Source organism: Hypanus sabinus, chromosome 10 (assembly GCF_030144855.1).
Source record: "Hypanus sabinus isolate sHypSab1 chromosome 10, sHypSab1.hap1, whole genome shotgun sequence".
NCBI lineage: Eukaryota > Metazoa > Chordata > Chondrichthyes > Myliobatiformes > Dasyatidae > Hypanus > Hypanus sabinus.
Window position 1 is genome coordinate 106,660,373 of NC_082715.1, and position 20,848 is coordinate 106,681,220.

At 46.9% G+C, this 20,848-nt stretch overlaps 1 protein-coding gene across 3 annotated transcripts in view; it reads right to left on the reverse strand.

Moving 5' to 3' along the window:
• Positions 1 to 4,942: 4,942 nt before the first annotated feature.
• The window catches only part of klc1b (kinesin light chain 1b), a 74,297-nt gene continuing 58,391 nt past the window's right edge, over positions 4,943 to 20,848 (reverse strand). Inside the window, exons 12-16 of one of the 3 annotated variants that reach the window (XM_059982545.1) lie at positions 14,537 to 14,645; positions 13,723 to 13,875; positions 7,116 to 7,240; positions 6,793 to 6,850; positions 4,943 to 6,301 (exon numbers count right to left, since the gene is read on the reverse strand). In XM_059982545.1, the coding sequence (XP_059838528.1) occupies positions 6,215 to 6,301; positions 6,793 to 6,850; positions 7,116 to 7,240; positions 13,723 to 13,875; positions 14,537 to 14,645 (532 nt within the window). In that variant the 3' untranslated portion in view covers positions 4,943 to 6,214. Of the gene's footprint in view, positions 6,302 to 6,792; positions 6,851 to 7,115; positions 7,241 to 9,132; positions 12,160 to 13,722; positions 13,876 to 14,536; positions 14,646 to 20,848 lie in introns of those variants that run through there. The other 2 variants (XM_059982544.1, XM_059982546.1) reach the window with 2 other exon arrangements.

The following is a 20,848-nucleotide window of genomic DNA, read 5'->3' on the forward strand; positions in this document are numbered from 1 at the left end:
CCACCTGGATGTTCTACAACTCTTCTGGGACAATGTTATGTGGACAGATGAGAAAAAAGACCACCTGGATGTTCTACAATTCTTCTGGGACAATGTTATATGGACAGATGAGACAAAAGACCACCTGGATGTTCTACAACTCTTCTGGGACAATGTTATGTGGACAGATGAGACAAAAGACCACCTGGATGTTCTACAACTCTTCTGGGACAATATTATGTGGACAGATGAGACAAAAGATCACCTGGATGTTCTACAACTCTTCTGGGACAATGTCATGTGGACAGATGAGACAAAAGACCACCTGGATGTTCCACAACTCCTCTGGGACAATGTTATGTGGACAGATGAGACAAAAGACCACCTGGATGTTCAACAACTCTTCTGGGACAATGTCATATGGACAGAAGAGACAAAAGACCACCTGGATGTTCTACAACTCCTCTGGGACAATGTTATACAGACAGATGAGACAAAAGACCACCTGGATGTTCTACAACTCTTCTGGGACAATGTTATACGGACAGATGAGACAAAAGACCACCTGGATGTTCTACAACTCTTCTGGGACAATGTTATACGGACAGATGAGACAAAAGACCACCTGGATGTTCTACAACTCCTCTGGGACAATGTTATACGGACAGATGAGACAAAAGACCACCTGGATGTTCTACAACTCTTCTGGGACAATGTTATATGGACAGATGAGACAAAAGACCACCTGGATGTTCTACAACTCTTCTGGGACAATGTTATGTGGACAGATGAGACAAAAGACCACCTGGATATTCTACAACTCTTCTGGGACAATGTTATACGGACAGATGAGACAAAAGACCACCTGGATGTTCTACAACTCCTCTGGGACAATGTTATACGGACAGAAGAGACAAAAGACCACCTGGATGTTCTACAACTCTTCTGGGACAATGTCATGTGGACAGATGAGACAAAAGACCACCTGGATGTTCCACAACTCCTCTGGGACAATGTTATGTGGACAGATGAGACAAAAGACCACCTGGATGTTCAACAACTCTTCTGGGACAATGTCATATGGACAGAAGAGACAAAAGACCACCTGGATGTTCTACAACTCCTCTGGGACAATGTTATACGGACAGATGAGACAAAAGACCACCTGGATGTTCTACAACTCTTCTGGGACAATGTTATGTGGACAGATGAGACAAAAGACCACCTGGATGTTCTACAACTCTTCTGGGACAATGTTATACGGACAGATGAGACAAAAGACCACCTGGATGTTCTACAACTCTTCTGGGACAATGTTATGTGGACAGATGAGACAAAAGACCACCTGGATGTTCTACAACTCTTCTGGGACAATGTTATACGGACAGATGAGACAAAAGACCACCTGGATGTTCTACAACTCCTCTGGGACAATGTTATACGGACAGATGAGACAAAAGACCACCTGGATGTTCTACAACTCTTCTGAGACAATGTCATGTGGACAGATGAGACAAAAGACCACCTGGATGTTCTACAACTCTTCTGGGACAATGTTATGTGGACAGATGAGACAAAAGACCACCTGGATGTTCTACAACTCTTCTGGGACAATGTTATGTGGACAGAGGAGACAAAAGACCACCTGGATGTTCTACAACTCTTCTGGGACAATGTCATGTGGACAGATGAGACAAAAGACCACCTGGATGTTCTACAACTCTTCTGGGACAATGTCATGTGGACAGATGAGACAAAAGACCACCTGGATGTTCTACAACTCTTCTGGGACAATGTTATGTGGACAGATGAGACAAAAGACCACCTGGATGTTCTATAACTCTTCTGGGACAATGTTATGTGGACAGATGAGACAAAAGACCACCTGGATGTTCTACAACTCTTCTGGGACAATGTTATGTGGACAGATGAGACAAAAGACCACCTGGATGTTCTACAACTCTTCTGGGACAATGTTATGTGGACAGAGGAGACAAAAGACCACCTGGATGTTCTACAACTCTTCTGGGACAATGTCATGTGGACAGATGAGACAAAAGACCACCTGGATGTTCTACAACTCTTCTGGGACAATGTCATATGGACAGATGAGACAAAAGACCACCTGGATGTTCTACAACTCTTCTGGGACAATGTTATGTGGACAGATAAGACAAAAGACCACCTGGATGTTCTACAACTCTTCTGGGACAATGTCATGTGGACAGATGAGACAAAAGCTGAGCTTTCTGGCAAAAAATGCACGTTACAATATTTGGAGGAAAAGGGCCCTGCAAATCAGCACCCAAACCTCATTCTAACTGTGAAGTATAGTGGAAGGAGCATTATTGTTTGGGGCTGCTTTGCTACCTCAGGGTCTGGGTAGTTTGCAACCATTGAGGGAACAATGAATTCAAAATTGTATCAAGACATTTTACAGGAGAATGTCAGGCTAGCAGTCTGTTACCTGAAGCTTAATAGAAATTGGATAGTGCAACAAGACGATCTGAAAGACAAGTAAATCAACAACAGAATGGTCTAAAAAGAAGAAAACTCATGTTCTGGAATGGCCAAGTCAAAATCCTGACCATTACCTACAGAAGTGTTGTGGAAGGACCTGAAACAACCAGTTCATACAAGGAAGCCCACCAATATCCCAGAGTTGAAGCAGTTTTGTAAGGAGGAATGGCCTAAAATGCCTCCAGGCTGATGTGTAGGATTGATCAACAGTTAGCCGAGATGTTTGATTGAAGTTATTGCTGTACAGGGGGTCACACCAGTTACTGAAAGCAAAGATTCATATACTTTTACTATTGGATCATTTTTCTCAATAAATAAATGAACAAGTATAATTTTTGACTTATTTAAATGGGTTCTCTTTATCTAGTTTTAGGACATGAAGATTTGATCAGATTTTAGATCATATTTAAGCAGAAATAGAGAAAATTCAACAAAGTTCACAAACTTTCTAGCGCCACTGTACCTGTGACACCACTTTCAATGAGTTCCTGTATTCCCAGATCTCTTTGTTCTACCATGCTCCTCAGTGTTCTACTATTCACTGTGTAAGACAAACGCTGGTTGGTTATACCAAAGTACAAGACCTTGCATTAAATTTCATCTGGCATTTCTCAGCTCATTTTTCCAGCTGGTCCAGACCCTGCTGCAACCCATGATGGCCTTCCTGACTGTTCAGTTCACCCCCAATATTGGTGTCATCCACAAATATGCTTAACCACATTATTGAAATAGATGACAAAGAACAGACCCAGCATCAATCCCTGTGGCACTCCACTAGTCACAGGCCTCCAGTTAGAAAGGCAACCATATACTACCACTCCCTGGCTTCTCCCAGAAAGCCAATGTCTTATCCAACTTACTACTTCATCTTGAATGCTGAACCTTCTTGACCATCCTCCTATGTGGGATTTGGTAAGGGCATTGCTAGTTTATGTACATCCACTACCTTGCCTTCATAAACTTTCCTGATAACATCTTTGAAAAACTCCATAATATTGGTTAGACACAACCTACCACGCACAAAGGCTTGCTAACATTCCTTAATCAGTCCCTGTCTACCCGAATACTCATATACCAGACCCCAGAATACCTTCCAATAACTTTCTCACTATTGATGTCAAGCCCATCAGCCTATAATATCCTGGTTCATTTTTAGAGCCCTTCTTAAGCAGTGGAACAACATTTGCTATCCAACAATCCTCCGGTACTTCACCTGTCGCTAAGGATATTAATATCTGCTCGGGTCCCAGCAAATTCTGCACTTGCCTTTCGCGGGGTCTGAGGGAACACCTTGCCACCAGGCCCTGGGGATGTACCCACCCTAATTTGCCTCAAGACAGCAAACACCTGCTCCTCTGTAATCTGTACAGGGTCCATGAAGTTGACTCTGGACTCTGTGTCTATCTCCTGAATAAATACAAAAGCAAGAACTTCATTTAATATCTCCCCCAACCCACTGGCTCCACATATGGATTACCATTCTGATTTCCAGACGGCCGATTCTGTCCCTTGCAATGCTTTGCCTCTGAACATTTCTCCTTCCTTCACCTTGTCTGCTAGAGTAAACTCATGCCTTCTTTTAGCCCTCCTGATTTCGTTGTGTTTTTTTGCATTTCTTATACCCCATAAGCACCTCATTTGTTCCTATCTGCCTATATCCCATCATTGAAATGTTTCCACAACCAATAGATTCACTTTCAAGGTCTCTCTGTATCATGTTCTGATATTTATTGCTTACTCATTTATATTTTTGTTTCTTATTTTTGTATTCTGCATTCTGGTTGAAAGCCCTAGTTTGGTGGTTATTCATCGATTCTGTTATAGTTACTATTCTATTGATTTGTTAAATATGCCTCCAAGAAAATGAATCTCAGGGTTGTAAATGGTAATATATATGTACTTTGACAATAAAATTTACTTTGTACTTTTGTTTACACTGCAGTGAAGGAGACTGTGGGGTAACCATATACAGCTGAAATTATGAGGGGCGTAGATCAGATAGACAGTTTTTTCCCAGGGTAGGGGAGTCTAAAACTAAGGCAGGAGGAGAAAGGTTTAAGGGGGATCATTGTCACCAAAGCCCGCCTTTACCACCTTCTTCAAGAGCTTGTTCCATCTACCTGCGACACTGTGAGTTTTCCACTCTTTATTTCACTTAGCCGTTTGATCCCCCTTACCAAGGTGCTTAACACTTCCCACATTAAACTCATTGGGTGGTCTTCTACACCCTCACTCAATCTGTCTCTGTCCCATTTTAGAATCACTGTACTCCTATTACAACATGTACTTCCACACTGTTCCTTCCTCGGGGTCACTTACGTAAATAGCACGCAGCCAAAACACTCCCAGGTTTCCTCTGCTCTCTCTGGCAGGTTACCCGAGAGCCTGGTTATATCACACAGTTCTTTCAAATCAAACTTTATTGAAGGAAACAGATTGAGGGTTGCATTGGAGGACCACTGCAACCGACAGCAAAGATCTGCAGATGTCGGATCAGGAAAACAGAGAGGCAGGCAGTCAGACAGCATCTGCGGAGAGAGTAGCAGAGTGCGCAGTTCATGTCAGTGACCCCAGTGGACGAGTTGATTGGCCAGAAACGTTAACTTCCTCTCCACAGATGCTCCCTGACCTGCTGTGTATTTCCATTAGTCTCTGTTCACGACACTGGGATGTGAACCCAGTTGGTCAAATCTGCTTCAAGTGTGTAAATCAGGGCACAAGGATCACCTTGGAACCGTTTAAATCAAGTCCGTTCACTTGCTCTACGACTACAGAAAACAGCACATCTATTCTGGTTATCCATTGGTTCAGCAGCTGGGCAGTGTGCCAGAGACAATTGCATTCCTCTACATTCAGTGATTGAGAGACAAGTCTGTGTACCAGCCAGGGGCAGACTGCATGTGATTGTACACAAGCTGGGCCAGTGTAAACACTAACTTCTGGCCTGCTTTAGAAGTCACTTTCCGCAAGGTGTCAGACGAGGGTCTGCTTCGGGAAAGTGTTTCCCTGTAGTGTCAAATGTGTCCGAATGTCAGACGAGAACAGCAGGCTGGAGCGCCGGACCCGGACCGTGAGCCAAGGGGACAAAGGGAGGCAGGGTGTGACCTGTCACAGCAGAGTGAGCCCCTCCCTCCCTCCCACAGAGCACACCCAGGCTGTAGGGTAGCCGGGGCAGTATGGAGAGGTAGGCATCTTGTAGGGAGAGAGGAGGAAGGGAAAAGGAGACGTGGCCCAGGGCACCATTGCTGTTAAAGTTGGGGGAACTGGGCTGGGGGTGTGGGAGATTGTTGTTGGTGGATCTGTGAGCGGGCACTGTCATCTTGGGCTGGAGTGAGGAACTACAGGTTGGAGGCTGTGACAGCAGGCTCTGGGGTGAGAGAGTACTCCACTCTCCCTCTGCCCTTTACCCTATTAGATCATGCCAGCTCACAGAGCCCCTCTGACCTGCTGTCTGTCAGTCACACTGGCACTTCCCAGCCCTTGGCCTCTCCACAGCCGACTGCATGTCTTCTTATGGCCAAAATTGAGGCCATTCAGCCCACTGACTCAATGCCGGCTCTCCCCACCCACACACTGGGAGGTTAACTCACTGACCCACATGTCTGTCAGATGTGGGAGGAAATGGAAACGTCTGGGCCCATCACAGGGTTACAGGTGAGGGGTCAGGGTGTGGGTCTAAGGACTGACTCTGAGCCCGGGGGGGGGGGCCGCCCCTCTAGTTTTGCCCCAGGGAGTGGCGATGTGACAGGTCAACGTTACTGGCACTCAGACCCCTCGACTCGGCCAGGTTACTCCGCGAGGCCTGTGGGAGACCAGAAAGACTCCATTAGTGGCAGCATCCAGGGGTCTTGGTTCACTTGCAGGAGGGCGAGTGGCAGAATAGGAATCAGGCTGTGTGGTTGATCCTGCTGATCTATAGGAGTTGGTGTCACTTCCTGACCCACCTCCCTTTGAACCATCCCTCCCTGTTCTGTCCACACTCCTCCACCCCTTGCCACCTTCACCCGCCCCTACTACCCTCCTCTGCCATCCTTCCCTAACCACCCACCCTTCCGCAACACTTTCTGCCCTTCTCCACCCATCCACCCTTTCCCCACTCTACATACCCCTCTCCTGCCCCTGCTGCTCTTCCCCCTTCCTCCCTGCCCTATCCATCCTACCTCACCTACCGTAGCCCACACTCTCTACCCACCATGCTAGGTTTTTCCCTGTAATGCGGTTTGATCCATTAACTACCCCTCAACTATCAGCCCCTCCCCTCCCTTCCCTCCATAGCCCTCACCCTGGCCCTACCTGAAAGAGTTCATCATTCGTCCGGTTCAGATAATTCAAGGAAGATGCCCGCTTCATGCTGGGGGACAGAGGGAGAGGTCACTGTCAGTGAGTTACCCCTCTCCACCCCAGTAACAACAGCATCATACCCACAAAGCCTCCAATCCAGTATGCCCAGGGAGGGGTGAGAGACCGAGAGGGAGAGTGGGAAGCAGATTTTGAGCCACTCCACCTCGTCGTTGAAGGAGGGGAATCCCCCACAACCCTGAGTTTGTGTGAGGAAAAGAAGCCCCTTTACCAGTTCTAGCCCCTCCCTTGTTCTCCTGAAGGAGCCCCACCCTTACCTGGGGTTCTTGGGCTCTGGTGGAGCATTCCCTTGCAACTTCTTCACCAGCATCTCACTGCTTCGCCTTAGAACATCCCGGATCTTTCCAAAGGAGCCACTTCTACGTAAGGACCCGCTGCCGTCCTGCGGAGAGCAGAGAGATAGAGAGAGAGGGGTGGGGGGCATACATGGCCCAGTCAAACACAGCCTGGTCAAAACTGACACTGCCTTATTTCAACCATCTGACAGAAAGTTGCCTTGTCTGGAATATCTCAATCATTGTGCTGTAGATGGTCAGACTGCTTTGCTGTCTCACGCTTCTCAGTCCAGTGTTGTCGGGGTGCTGGTCATTTAGACAAGCTGCATATAATCAAATCTACTCAATGTGCTGTCATGAACAGCTGATAAACTTGCCAGAGTTTTTTGAGGAAGTACCAGTCAGTGTGGATAGAGGAAAATGTGCAGGTGTGATGTATTCAGATTCTGGCTGGTGAACCTATGGTGTTGGTATAGATTGTAAACTGACTGTAACTTCCTTCTCAGGCGGGAGAAGTGTTACCAATGACTACCCCAGGGATTAGTGCATATACGATCCAAGCCCCCAGACACAGTGGTTCAGGCAGGTATAACAGCAACATTTAAAAGACAGTTGGTCAGATACACAGGTAGGAAAGAATATGGGTCAAATGTGTGAAAATAGCATGGATGGGCAGCGAGTCAGGCATGAGCAAGCCGTGCCGGTGCCTGTTTCCGTGCTATTTCGCTCAGTGGACTGGCTCCTGGTCCTCTGTGTTTTGGTGTTTACAGCAAAGACCTGGAGGAGGGCGGGGTGTGCAAGTTTGCTGATGAGGTGAAAATAGGAGAGAGAGCATGTTGTGACTCTAGGATGGTATATAGATTGACTGAGTGAATGGGTGGAAATACCTCTGCATGAACAGTGGGACCAGCTGGGGCAAAGGGGCTGTATCCTGCTCTTGAGTTTCAATGGATCATAAAAAGTCAGGAGGCAGCAGGTGATTCGGAAGGAAATGGCCATGTTTGCCTTTCTGCTGAGAGGATTGGAGTTTAGAAATAGGAAAGGTATTGTCAAGCAGTCTCAGTCTGGGTCAACAAGGCTCCTGTACCTTATTGTTTATTAGTACTACACCTTCTCCACTTCTCCATAGCGAACACTTTTGTATTCTGTTGTTTTCAATTATGTGTGGGATAATCTTTCTAAAGAGCTTTCCACTGTATTTCAGTAAATGTACAATATTAAACCAATAACTGATCAGATGAACAGAATGTTACTGAGGTCACATTGCTCGCGTTGTTGGTCACCTTCTTTAATCAGGATATATGGCATTGGAGGTGGGTAATTCTTGGGATGTGAGGGTTGTCATGGTCTGTGCTCGTCTGTGCTGAACATTTTGCCTGTGTTTGGCCTGTACCCCATCCTTCCCCTCTCACCTTAAACCTGAGACTTCTAGTTTTTGATTCCCTTTCACTAGAAGACTGTGTACTGTACATTCACCCTATCTATGCCCATCAAGATTTTGTACACCTCAATCAGGTTACCTCTCAGTCTCCTACGTTCCAAGGAATAAAGACCCAACTCCCTACAACAAGCCCTCATTCTCATAAACTTTCTTTGCACTCTTTCCTGCTTAATGAAATTTTAACCTATGCCTTCTAGGTCCAAGATTCCCCTACCCTGGGAAAAAGGCTTTGACTATTACTTCACGCTACAATCCAGAGGAAAATACCCAAGCCTTCCCGTCCTGGCAGCATTATAGAGACATTGTGAGCTGATCCGGTACTATCTTTTATTGCACTATGATGACGGATCTGCAGTACGTCAAGTGAGAATGGGTCGGCCCTCCTCTGCGCACAGCCTGTGGCTCGGGGAGCATGGAGATAGCTGGTTCTTGTGTAACATACAGCACCCCCCCCCCCCCCTCCGATACTGGTGACTTGCTCTTCATGGCCTGGGGCATGCGGTACAAGATTCAGGAAGCTGGGACGACAGCAATAAAGAGGAGAGCAGGCAGAACACGGACAGTAGGTCACTTTTATTTCAGATCCAGATCATTACAGCCAATGAAATTAAACACAAACACAGAGCGATCCAAAGAAGATCACACAGAAGAACAAACCTTCCCTGCAGAGCGTGGGAGAGAGTTGGGAGCGGGAGGGATGAGGGGTGGAGGGAGAGAGGCAGAAAGAGAAGGAGACAGAAAGTGGGAGATAGTGACAGACAGAATGAAACTGAGAAAGAGAAAGACAGGCACAGAGGTAGGAGAGGAGCAACAGAGTGACACAAAGAGAGGAAGGAGAGGGGAAAGCGGGCAGAGAGAAGGAAACAGGAAATGAGGTAGACAGAGAAAAGCGGAGGGATGAGGTGGCGAGAGATACACACAGAGGGAGGCAGGAAGAGGGGTTCAGGGAGTGAGAGTAACAGGGAAGAGGGACAGAGTGTGTCAGTGACAATGCAGAGAAATGGACACAGAAGCGCCCGTTTGAACAGTATTCCTCTGACCACCACTGCTGCCGCAAAGTCAGACACACTTGGGAGGGGACTGATTGGACCTCCACGTACCAGCTTGACCACACACACCTTTGGGATCTTTCTGTGCTTCAGCCTCCCTGGCTCACTCTCCAGTTATCACTACCCGTGGCTTCACTGGGCTGGACGTGGCAGGGGATGAATAAGGGGGCCCATTGAACACTACCAGTACACTGTCCTGTCAACCTTCCTACTCATCGCAACAGAGAGAAGCTGGGCTGCTGAGTGCTGCTGCCCTGTCCTAGGTCCTCCCATTGTGTCCACTCCTTGTTTCTGTCACCCTGGCTGGGTTTAGGAAGCCCCCATAATACCCACTTCGTGTGTTTAGGTTCTGGATAAGTTCCATGTGTTGATGCAGGATGGGGGGAATGTCCAGTCCTACACATAGCAGTCAGCCCCTGTCTAGACACCCTGTGTGTTGTGCAGGCAGTAGCTGAGGGCATTGACTCTCAAATATCCTCAGCTCCTCCCAGTTCCTCATATAGCTGGGGAAGGTAATGTCCCTCCTCACAGAGGGAGCTCACCGGGCAGTGGAGAGGTCACTCCGCCCTCTCCCCACACTATGTCAGAGAGGAGGAGAGAGCCATTGCCAGTTTCTGAGGTAACAGAGGATGGGGAGAGGAAATGTGGAGAGAAATTCAACATTTCCAGCCACAAACTTTCAGCTTGTGTAGAGCAACTCTTGTGGGTCTGTGGGAGGTCCTGACATACTTGAGACTCACTTGTCCTCAGGCCCAGTACAAAAGCAGCAACTGTACTGCTGTCTGCAGGAGGGACAGATAAGGAAGTCATAGAGTCAGGCAACACAGAAATACCTCCTTAAGCCCAACTGCTCCGTTCCCATCATTTGCCCATAGTTGGCTCATATCCCTCTAAAACTTTCCTATCCTCCTCCAGGTCCATTTACCCCCCAACAAGTTCCACCTCCCTGCCCACCACCCCGAGGAAGCCTGGCCAGCAGAGGTCAGAGATGAAAGTCACCAGCTGCTGAACAGGGATCCACGCGCTGCTCGTAAACCGGCGGGGTTCCAGGCTATGCCACTGGTTGGTCACTTTGGTCTTGCACTGTGGAAGGAAGAAGCTGCCAGTCCCTGGCATGAGAAAGGACTGGGTGTCCTGAACAGTTCTGGGACAATGGAAAATACGCGTCCACAGAGGAGCACCCTGCCATCCGTACTGCACTGGGTGGGTCAGTGGCACATCTCCTCTGACAGGGCAGGTACCTTCCCACGGCAGCCAGTGCCCATTGGTGCACATCTGCCCGTCTCTTACTGGGACTTGGGTCGTGGGATGCAGGCACTTCCTCTGCCAGGAGAGGAGACTGAAACAACCAGGCTGGAAGATGGAAGAGTGAGTGCAGTCCTGCCTGGTGGGATGGGTCAATGGAAACAATCACCTCAGGATCCAGACGGCAAGAACAAGCTCCATAGCTTACGGGCTGCACTCTCCACATCTCTGGGCTGGACACACCGAGGTTGCTCCCTTCCATGGGGCTTCTTCCACCGCTGACCGTGGATGGGGAGCTGGTTATCAGGGCAAGAGGCTCCAGCTCCCCTGGGGTCAGGTTCTCCTGATTCTAGTTCTTTGGGGCCCTGTTGGAAGTTGGAAGTGTCTTGGCAGAGGAGATCTCCTTCAACACACTTTCCAAATGCTCCCCCAGCATCTCTGTAGGAGGGGCGCCCAGGAGGCCAGTGTGGACGCTGACACAGTGATGCATACCAAACGACTCTAAGGCCCCCATGGCCCTGAGGAATGAGAGAAGATCCAGGTTGGGGTGGGCAGGGTGGTGCTAACAGGACGTAACCCCTGATGGGGAAATCCAGAACCCAGAAACAGTCAACAGGCCATGCAGAGTCTACGGAGAGAGATCAGAGCAGCTCTGATCATACTGAATAATGTAGTAAGACTGAAACTCCCTCAACACTGTCCCATCACACACTCCCAGGGTCTGGCACAGAGTGAAGCTCCCTTTATACTTTCCTATCACACACCCCCTGGGCACGGATTGGACTGGAGCAGAAGTGGGTCTGGTGATCCACTGGCCAGGACAGTGGTCACCATGTTGCCCCAGCTACATAAATACCCTATGGATCAGTTCCCCGACCCGCTGGTGATCCAAGACACACACAGGACACACACGTTCACACTGACAACACACACTAGTAAAGGGAGGCAGCTCACAGAACACTCAATGAACCCCCCCACCCTCGCCATATCCCCGAGGTGTGGCCGGCAGAGGCCCGGTCAACAGCTTCTGTCCAAGCAGACCCCGAGACCCTCCTCCTGACAGGGGGAGTCCACATCACTTCCTGCTGACGCCAACCATGATGGAGCTCCTCGGCCCAGAGAATTCAAAGCATGGGATCCTGTGGAGACTGCCGGCCGCTCAGAGAGAGAAGCAGAGTCCGTGTGACGTGAAAGAAGCAGCGGACAGGCGGGGGTGGCGGAGAAGAAGGGGGTCGCTGGCAGAGAGGCTGGGGCATCAAATACATCCTGGGGCAGGGGCTGCTCACTGAGTCTGGCAGACAAACAAAAAGAGCAAAAGAGGAAAAAACACAGGCAGTGAATAAATCACACAGGAGATTGGGGGGGGGGGAGTGACCGGTGGTGAGGGGGGGTGGAGTGACTGGTGGGGGGGGGGAGTGACTGATGGTGAGTGAGGAGAGAGTGACTGATGAGGGGAGGGAGTGACCGGTGATGAGGGGGGGAGAGACCAGTGGTGAGGGGGGAGTGACCGGTGGTGAGGGGAGGAGTGACCGGTGGTGAGGGGGGGTGGAGTGACTGGTGGGGGGGGGAAGTGACGGGTGGTGGGGGGGGGAGTGACTGATGGTGAGTGAGGAGAGAGTGACTGATGAGGGGAGGGAGTGACCGGTGATGAGGGGGGGAGAAACCAGTGGTGAGGGGGGAGTGACCGGTGGTGAGGGGAGGAGTGTCCAGTGGTGGGGGGGGGGGTGGAGTGACTGGTGGGGGGGGGGAAGTGACGGGTGGTGGGGGGGGGGGAGTGACTGATGGTGAGTGAGGAGAGAGTGACTGATGAGGGGAGGGAGTGACCGGTGATGAGGGGGGGAGAGACCGGTGGTGAGGGGAGGAGTGACCGGTGGTGGGGGGGGGGGGTGGAGTGACTGGTGGGGGGGGGAAGTGACGGGTGGTGGGGGGGGGGGGGAGTGACTGATGGTGAGTGAGGAGAGAGTGACCGATGAGGGGAGGGTGACTGGTGGTGAGGGGGGGACAGACCAGTGGTGAGGGGGAAGTGACCGGAGGTGAGTGAGGGGGGAGCGACCGGGGAAGGGGAAGAGGAGAGAGGGAGCGGCTGGAGAGACAGAGAGGAGTGGGGTAGTGACTGGGTAAGAAAAGTGGCAGAACAGGAGTGACGGGGAAGGGGAGGCAAGAGATGAGGGTTGACTGGGGGGAGAAAGGGAGTGACCAGGGAAAGGGAAGAGGGAATGACTGGAGAGAAGAGAGGAGAGGGGGAGATGGAGAGGAGGGAGAGGGGGAGTGACTGGGGTTGTGAAGGAATACAGAGGCCTGACTTGGGAACAAGGCCGACAGGGCAATGGACAGGGGAAGGAAGGGGGGGCTAACAGAGGAGAGGAGATGTGGGTAGAGATAGGGAGGGACAGATGAAGGGGGGGAAAACAGGAATAGGGAGGTGCAAAAGTGTGCTGAAGGGGAAGGGAGTCAATCTCTTGCACCCCTGGGTGTTGTCAGACAGGCAACAGTGCAGGTATAGCTACAGACAGAATCTAACACCCAAATGATAATCCAATGAAAGCCACGGTTAACGGGACAGGAGGAAGCTCTCTCTGCCCGTTGCCCAGCAGGGTTTCCTGCTCCCAGATCACCTTCAGCACTAGCAGACAGGGTGGAGTGGGGGAGACAGACTGGACAGTGTGGGGTAGGGGCAGAGACAGACAGAGAGAAGCGGACAGAATTAGCACTCACACCCAGCCGCCCCTACCCCTGAGCTCCTGATGACCCTCCACTCCCCTCCCCTCGTTGCCCCGTGACCCTGCAGCTTTGTTCTGAGTGGGAATGGGATCAGTCTGTGCTCTCATTCCTGATCCCTGGGGCTGACACTCACCCCAGTCCACTCCACTCCAACGCTGACCTCCTCGCTGCCCTCCGTGCCTCCCTCGTACTTCACCGGATTTCCTGCCAGGCTGCGCCGGCGTTCCACTGTCTCCCCATCCTTCAGGATCTCCACCACGCGGCTCTGGTGAATGGGGTCCAAACCCTGAGACACAGAGAGAGAGTCAGTGCCTGCGGTCAGCTCCACAAAGGCTGCAGCTGAAGTCTGTACTGAACAACGTAAAGCTGGGGACTTACGGTGGTGGGCTGCAGTGAGGTGTGGGGAGCACGAAGAGAGAAAGAGAGAGAGGGTCAGCATCACTGAAATTACAGCAGACACAGTGAGCAGGCAGACTCCCCACAGCACACCCTCCAAAGCAGCAACGTTCATTATTACACAAGGGTTAACGCAGTGACAACCTGCAGGCACACACCGAAAGGAAAACATCCAGGAATGGGTCTGTCGCTGTAGAACACCAGGGTGCAGTACTCATGGGGACAGATCTGAAAAACGGGGTACAGTACCAGTGGCTCTGCCACTGTGAAGTCCTTGTGAGGACCAACCTCACTGTATTACACTGGGGTTTTCGTCCGTTTACACAATCTGGTGCAGACTGAGACAGCGTTCCAATGGGAAAGCTGTCACTGTGTAATAGTGAAATACAGTTCCAGTGGGGACATGTCTTTCACTGTATAACCTGGGTACAGTAACAGTGGGATCAGGTCTGTCACTGGAGTACAGTACTAGTAGGAACGGGTCTGTGACTGTACAACTGGTGGTGATGGGTCTGTTGTTGTATAAACAGGGGCACACTGAGAGGCAGTACCTGTCTGCGTGAACGGGTGGCACATTCCTCCAGGGTCTCCGCAGCCTCTAGCTTACCCTGACGCCGGTACAGGGCTCCGAGATTCCTCAGTGTAGTGTTCACCGTGGGGCTGTGGGGGAGACTGGGTTAGTAAGATTCTGCACAAGCTGTGGTTGGGAGTTGGGGTAGGCAGTGCAGCAATTTAGGGTATGTGTCCACTGTACTGCTCACCACCCACCCCTACCATTTCCTGTTTCAAACCAACTTCATTCATAACAACAAATATAGACAGTAAATTCCAGTTAATTGGGCCATCCATTAACTTGGAGAGCCACTTACTTGGGACAGCTCCTAAAGAACAAAAACTAATTGAGAAAATAGTTGGATTCCCCCCATTTATTTGGGACACAATGCTGCTTAATTGACACAGGAGACTGTTGCTGAATAGTTTCTGATTAGCATCACTTGCACTTGTGTGGCCGTTAGATACTACACTGCTCAGGGCAAGAAGTTTTTAAATAGTGTCACAAGTTATGTTATCCGTTTGGGCCAATGGACGATGATTCAAAAAGCAGTGATATTTGATAATTTTGCTTCTTATTTTGAAGGCAGTCCATTATCTGCACTAGGTGTCTGTGCTGATTTTGTGCATTTACAGTCAATCAAAAGAACGCGGGAGTGTATACTGAATGAATTCCTCCATCAATAACTATTAGGAAGTAAGACACAGTTTTATAGCACTTTTACTAAATGATACAGCGGGAAGTAGGTCCTGTCCGGCCCTTCGAGCAATGCTGCCCCAACAACCACACAAATCCGATAACCCTAATCTAACCACATGGCAATTTACAATGACCAAATCTATCCCGTATGTCTTTGGACTGTGGGAGGAAACTGGATCACCCAGGGAAAACACACACATTCCCTGGGGAAAATGTACAGCATGTCGCCAGAACTGAGCTCCAAACTTGGAAACACCCTGAGCTGGAATAGTGTTGTACTAACACTAACTGACCACTAACTGGAATAGTGTCGTACTAACACTAACTGGAATAGTGTCATACTAACACTAACTGACCACTAACTGGAATAGTGTCGTACTAACACTAATGACCACTAACTGGAATAGTGTCTTACTAACACTAACTGACCACTAACTGGAATAGTGTCGTACTAACACTAACTGACGACTAACTGGAATAGTGTCGTACTAACACTAACTGAACACCAACTGGAATAGTGTCGTACTAACACTAACTGGAATAGTGTTGTACTAACACTAACTGAACACTAACTGGAATAGTGTCGTACTAACACTAACTGGAATAGTGTCGTACTAACACTAACTGACCACTAACTGGAATAGTGACGTACTAACACTAACTGACCACTAACTGGAATAGTGTCGTACTAACATTAACTGGAATAGTGTCGTACTAACACTAACTGAACACTAACTGGAATAGTGTCGTACTAACACTAACTGGAATAGTGTCGTACTAACACTAACTGACCACTAACTGGAATAGTGTCGTACTAACACTAACTGACCACTAACTGGAATAGTGTCGTACTAACACTAACTGAACACTAACTGGAATAGTGTCGTACTAACACTAACTGGAATAGTGTTGTACTAACACTAACTGAACACTAACTGCATTAGTGTCGTACTAACACTAACTGACCACTAACTGGAATAGTGTCGTACTAACACTAACTGAACACTAACTGGAATAGTGTCGCACGAACACTAACTGGAATAGTGTTGTACTAACACTAACTGACCACTAACAGGAATAGTGTCGTACTAACACTAACTGGAATAGTGTTGTACTAACACTAACTGGAGTAACTGGAACACTAACTGGAATAGTGTCGTACTAACACTAACTGACCACTAACTGGAATAGTGTCGTACTAACACTAACTGAACACTAACTGGAATAGTGTTGTACTAACACTAACTGGAGTAACTGGAACACTAACTGGAATAGTGTCATACCAACACTAACTGGAATAGTGTCGTACTAACACTAACTGACCACTAACTGGAATAGTGTCGTACTAACACTAACTGACCATTAACTGGAATAGTGTCGTACTAACACTAACTGTATACTAACTGGAATAGTGTTGTACTAACACTAACTGAACACTAACTGGAAGAGTGTCGTACTAACACTAACTGGAATAGTGTCGTACTAACACTAACTGAACAATAACAGGAATAGTGTTGTACTAACACTAACTGGAATAGTGTCGTACTAACACTAACTGAACACTAACTGGAATAGTGTTGTACTAACACTAACTGGAATAGTGTCGTACTAACACTAACTGACCACTAACTGGAATAGTGTCGTACTAACACTAACTGAACACTAACTGGAATAGTGTCGTACTAACACTAACTGGAATAGTGTCGTACTAACACTAACTGAACACTAACTGGAATAGTGTCATACTAACACTAACTGGAATAGTGTAGTGCTAACACTAACTGGAATAGTGTCGTACTAACACTAACTGGAATAGTGTCGTACTAACAGTAACTGACCACTAACTGGAATAGTGTCGTACTAACACTAACTGATCACTAACTGGAACAGTGTCGTACTAACACTAACTGAACACTAACTGGAATAGTGTCGTACTAACACTAACTGGAATAGTGTCGTACTAACACTAACTGACCACTAACTGGAATAGTGTCGTACTAACACTAACTGGAATAGTGTCGTACTAACACTAACTGATCACTAACTGGAACAGTGTCGTACTAACACGAACTGAACACTAACTGGAATAGTGTCGTACTAACACTAACTGGAATAGTGTCGTACTAACACTAACTGAACACTAACTGGAATAGTGTCGTACTAACACTAACTGGAATAGTGTCGTACTAACACTAACTGACCACTAACTGGAATAGTGTCGTACTAACACTAACTGAACACTAACTGGAATAGTGTTGTACCAACACTAACTGACCACTAACTGGAATAGTGTCGTACTAACACTAACTGACCACTAATTGGAATAGTGTCGTACTAACACTAACTGGAGTAACTGGAACACTAACTGGAATAGTGTCATACCAACACTAACTGGAATAGTGTCGTACTAACACTAACTGACCACTAACTGGAATACTGTCGTACTAACACTAACTGAACACTAACTGGAATAGTGTTGTACTAACACTAACTGGAGTAACTGGAACACTAACTGGAATAGTGTCATACCAACATTAACTGGAATAGTGTCGTACTAACACTAACTGACCACTAACTGGAATAGTGTCGTACTAACACTAACTGAACACTAACTGGAATAGTGTTGTACTAACACTAACTGGAGTAACTGGAACACTAACTGGAATAGTGTCATACCAACACTAACTGGAATAGTGTCGTACTAACACTAACTGACCACTAACTGGAATAGTGTCGTACTAACACTAACTGAACACTAACTGGAATAGTGTTGTACTAACACTAACTGGAGTAACTGGAACACTAACTGGAATAGTGTCATACCAACACTAACTGGAATAGTGTCGTACCAACACTAACTGGAATAGTGTCGTACTAACACTAACTGACCACTAATTGGAATAGTGTCGTACTAACACTAACTGAACACTAACTGGAATAGTGTTGTACCAACACTAACTGGAATAGTGTCGTACTAACACTAACTGACCACTAATTGGAATAGAGTCGTACTAACACTAACTGAACACTAACTGGAATAGTGTCGTACTAACACTAACTGGAATAGTGTCGTACTAACACTAACTGAACACTAACTGGAATAGTGTCGTACTAACACTAACTGGAATAGTGTCGTACTAACACTAACTGAACACTAGCTGGAATAGTGTCGTACTAACACTAACTGAACATTAACTGGAATAGTGTCGTACTAACACTAACTGACCACTAACTGGAATAGTGTCGTACTAACACTAACTGAACACTAACTGGAATAGTGTCATACTAACACTAACTGGAATAGTGTCGTACTAACACTAACTGAACACTAACTGGAATAGTGTCGTACTAACACTAACTGGAATAGTGTCGTACGAACACTAACTCAACACTAACTGGAACAGTGTCGTACTAACACTAACTGGAATAGTGTCATACTAACACTAACTGGAATAGTGTCGTACTAACACTAACTGAACATTAACTGGAATAGTGTCGTACTAACACTAACTGGAATAGTGTCGTACTAACACTAACTGAACACTAACTGGAATAGTGTTGTACTAACACTAACTGGAGTAACTGGAACACTAACTGGAATAGTGTCATACCAACACTAACTGGAATAGTGTCGTACCAACACTAACTGGAATAGTGTCGTACTAACACTAACTGACCACTAATTGGAATAGTGTCGTACTAACACTAACTGAACACTAACTGGAATAGTGTCGTACTAACACTAACTGGAATAGTGTCGTACTAACACTAACTGGAATAGAGTCGTACTAACACTAACTGGAATAGTGTCGTACTAACACTAACTGAACACTAACTGGAATAGTGTCGTACTAACACTAACTGACCACTAACTGGAATAGTGTCGTACTAACACTAACTGAACACTAACTGGAATAGTGTTGTACTAACACTAACTGGCGTAACTGGAACACTAACTGGAATAGTGTCATACCAACACTAACTGGAATAGTGTCGTACCAACACTAACTGGAATAGTGTCGTACTAACACTAACTGAACACTAACTGGAATAGTGTCGTACTAACACTAACTGGAATAGTGTCGTACTAACACTAACTGAACACTAACTGGAACAGTGTCGTACTAACACTAACTGGAATAGTGTCATACTAACACTAACTGGAATAGTGTCGTACTAACACTAACTAAACATTAACTGGAATAGTGTCGTACTAACACTAACTGACCACTAACTGGAATAGTGTCGTACTAACACTAACTGAACACTAACTGGAATAGTGTCGTACTAACACTAACTGGAATAGTGTCGTACTAACACTAACTGGAATAGAGTCGTACTAACACTAACTGGAATAGTGTCGTACTAACACTAACTGAACACTAACTGGAATAGTGTCGTACTAACACTAACTGACCACTAACTGGAATAGTGTCGTACTAACACTAACTGAACACTAACTGGAATAGTGTTGTACTAACACTAACTGGAGTAACTGGAACAGTAACTGGAATAGTGTCATACCAACACTAACTGGAATAGTGTCGTACTAACACTAACTGAACACTAACTGGAATAGTGTCGTACTAACACTAACTGGAATAGTGTCGTACTAACACTAACTGAACACTAACTGGAATAGTGTCGTACTAACACTAACTGGAATAGTGTCGTACTAACACTAACTGAACACTAACTGGAATAGTGACGTACTAACACTAACTGGAATAGTGTCGTACTAACACTAACTGAACACTAACTGGAACAGTGTCGTGCTAACACTAACTGGAATAGTGTCATACTAACACTAACTGGAATAGTGTCGTACTAACACTAACTGAACATTAACTGGAATAGTGTCGTACTAACACTAACTGGAATAGTGTCGTACTAACACTAACTGACCACTAACTGGAATAGTGTCGTACTAACACTAACTGGAATAGTGTCGTACAAACACTAACTGACCACTAACTGGAATAGTGTCGTACTAACACTAACTGAACACTAACTGGAATAGTGTCGTACTAACACTAACTGACCACTAACTGGAATAGTGTCGTACTAACACTAACTGAACACTAACTGGAATAGTGTTGTACTAACACTAACTGGAGTAACTGGAACACTAACTGGAATAGTGTCATACCAACACTAACTGGAATAGTGTCGTACCAACACTAACTGGAATAGTGTCGTACTAACACTAACTGACCACTAATTGGAATAGTGTCGTACTAACACTAACTGAACACTAACTGGAATAGTGTCGTACTAACACTAACTGGAATAGTCTCGTACTAACACTAACTGGAATAGTGTCGTACTAACACTAACTGAACACTAACTGGAATAGTGTCGTACTAACACTAACTGGAATAGTGTCGTACTAACACTAACTGAACACTAACTGGAATAGTGTCGTACTAACACTAACTGAACATTAACTGGAATAGTGTCGTACTAACACTAACTGACCACTAACTGGAATAGTGTCGTACTAACACTAACTGAACACTAACTGGAATAGTGTCATACTAACACTAACTGGAATAGTGTCGTACTAACACTAACTGAACACTAACTGGAATAGTGTCGTACTAACACTAAC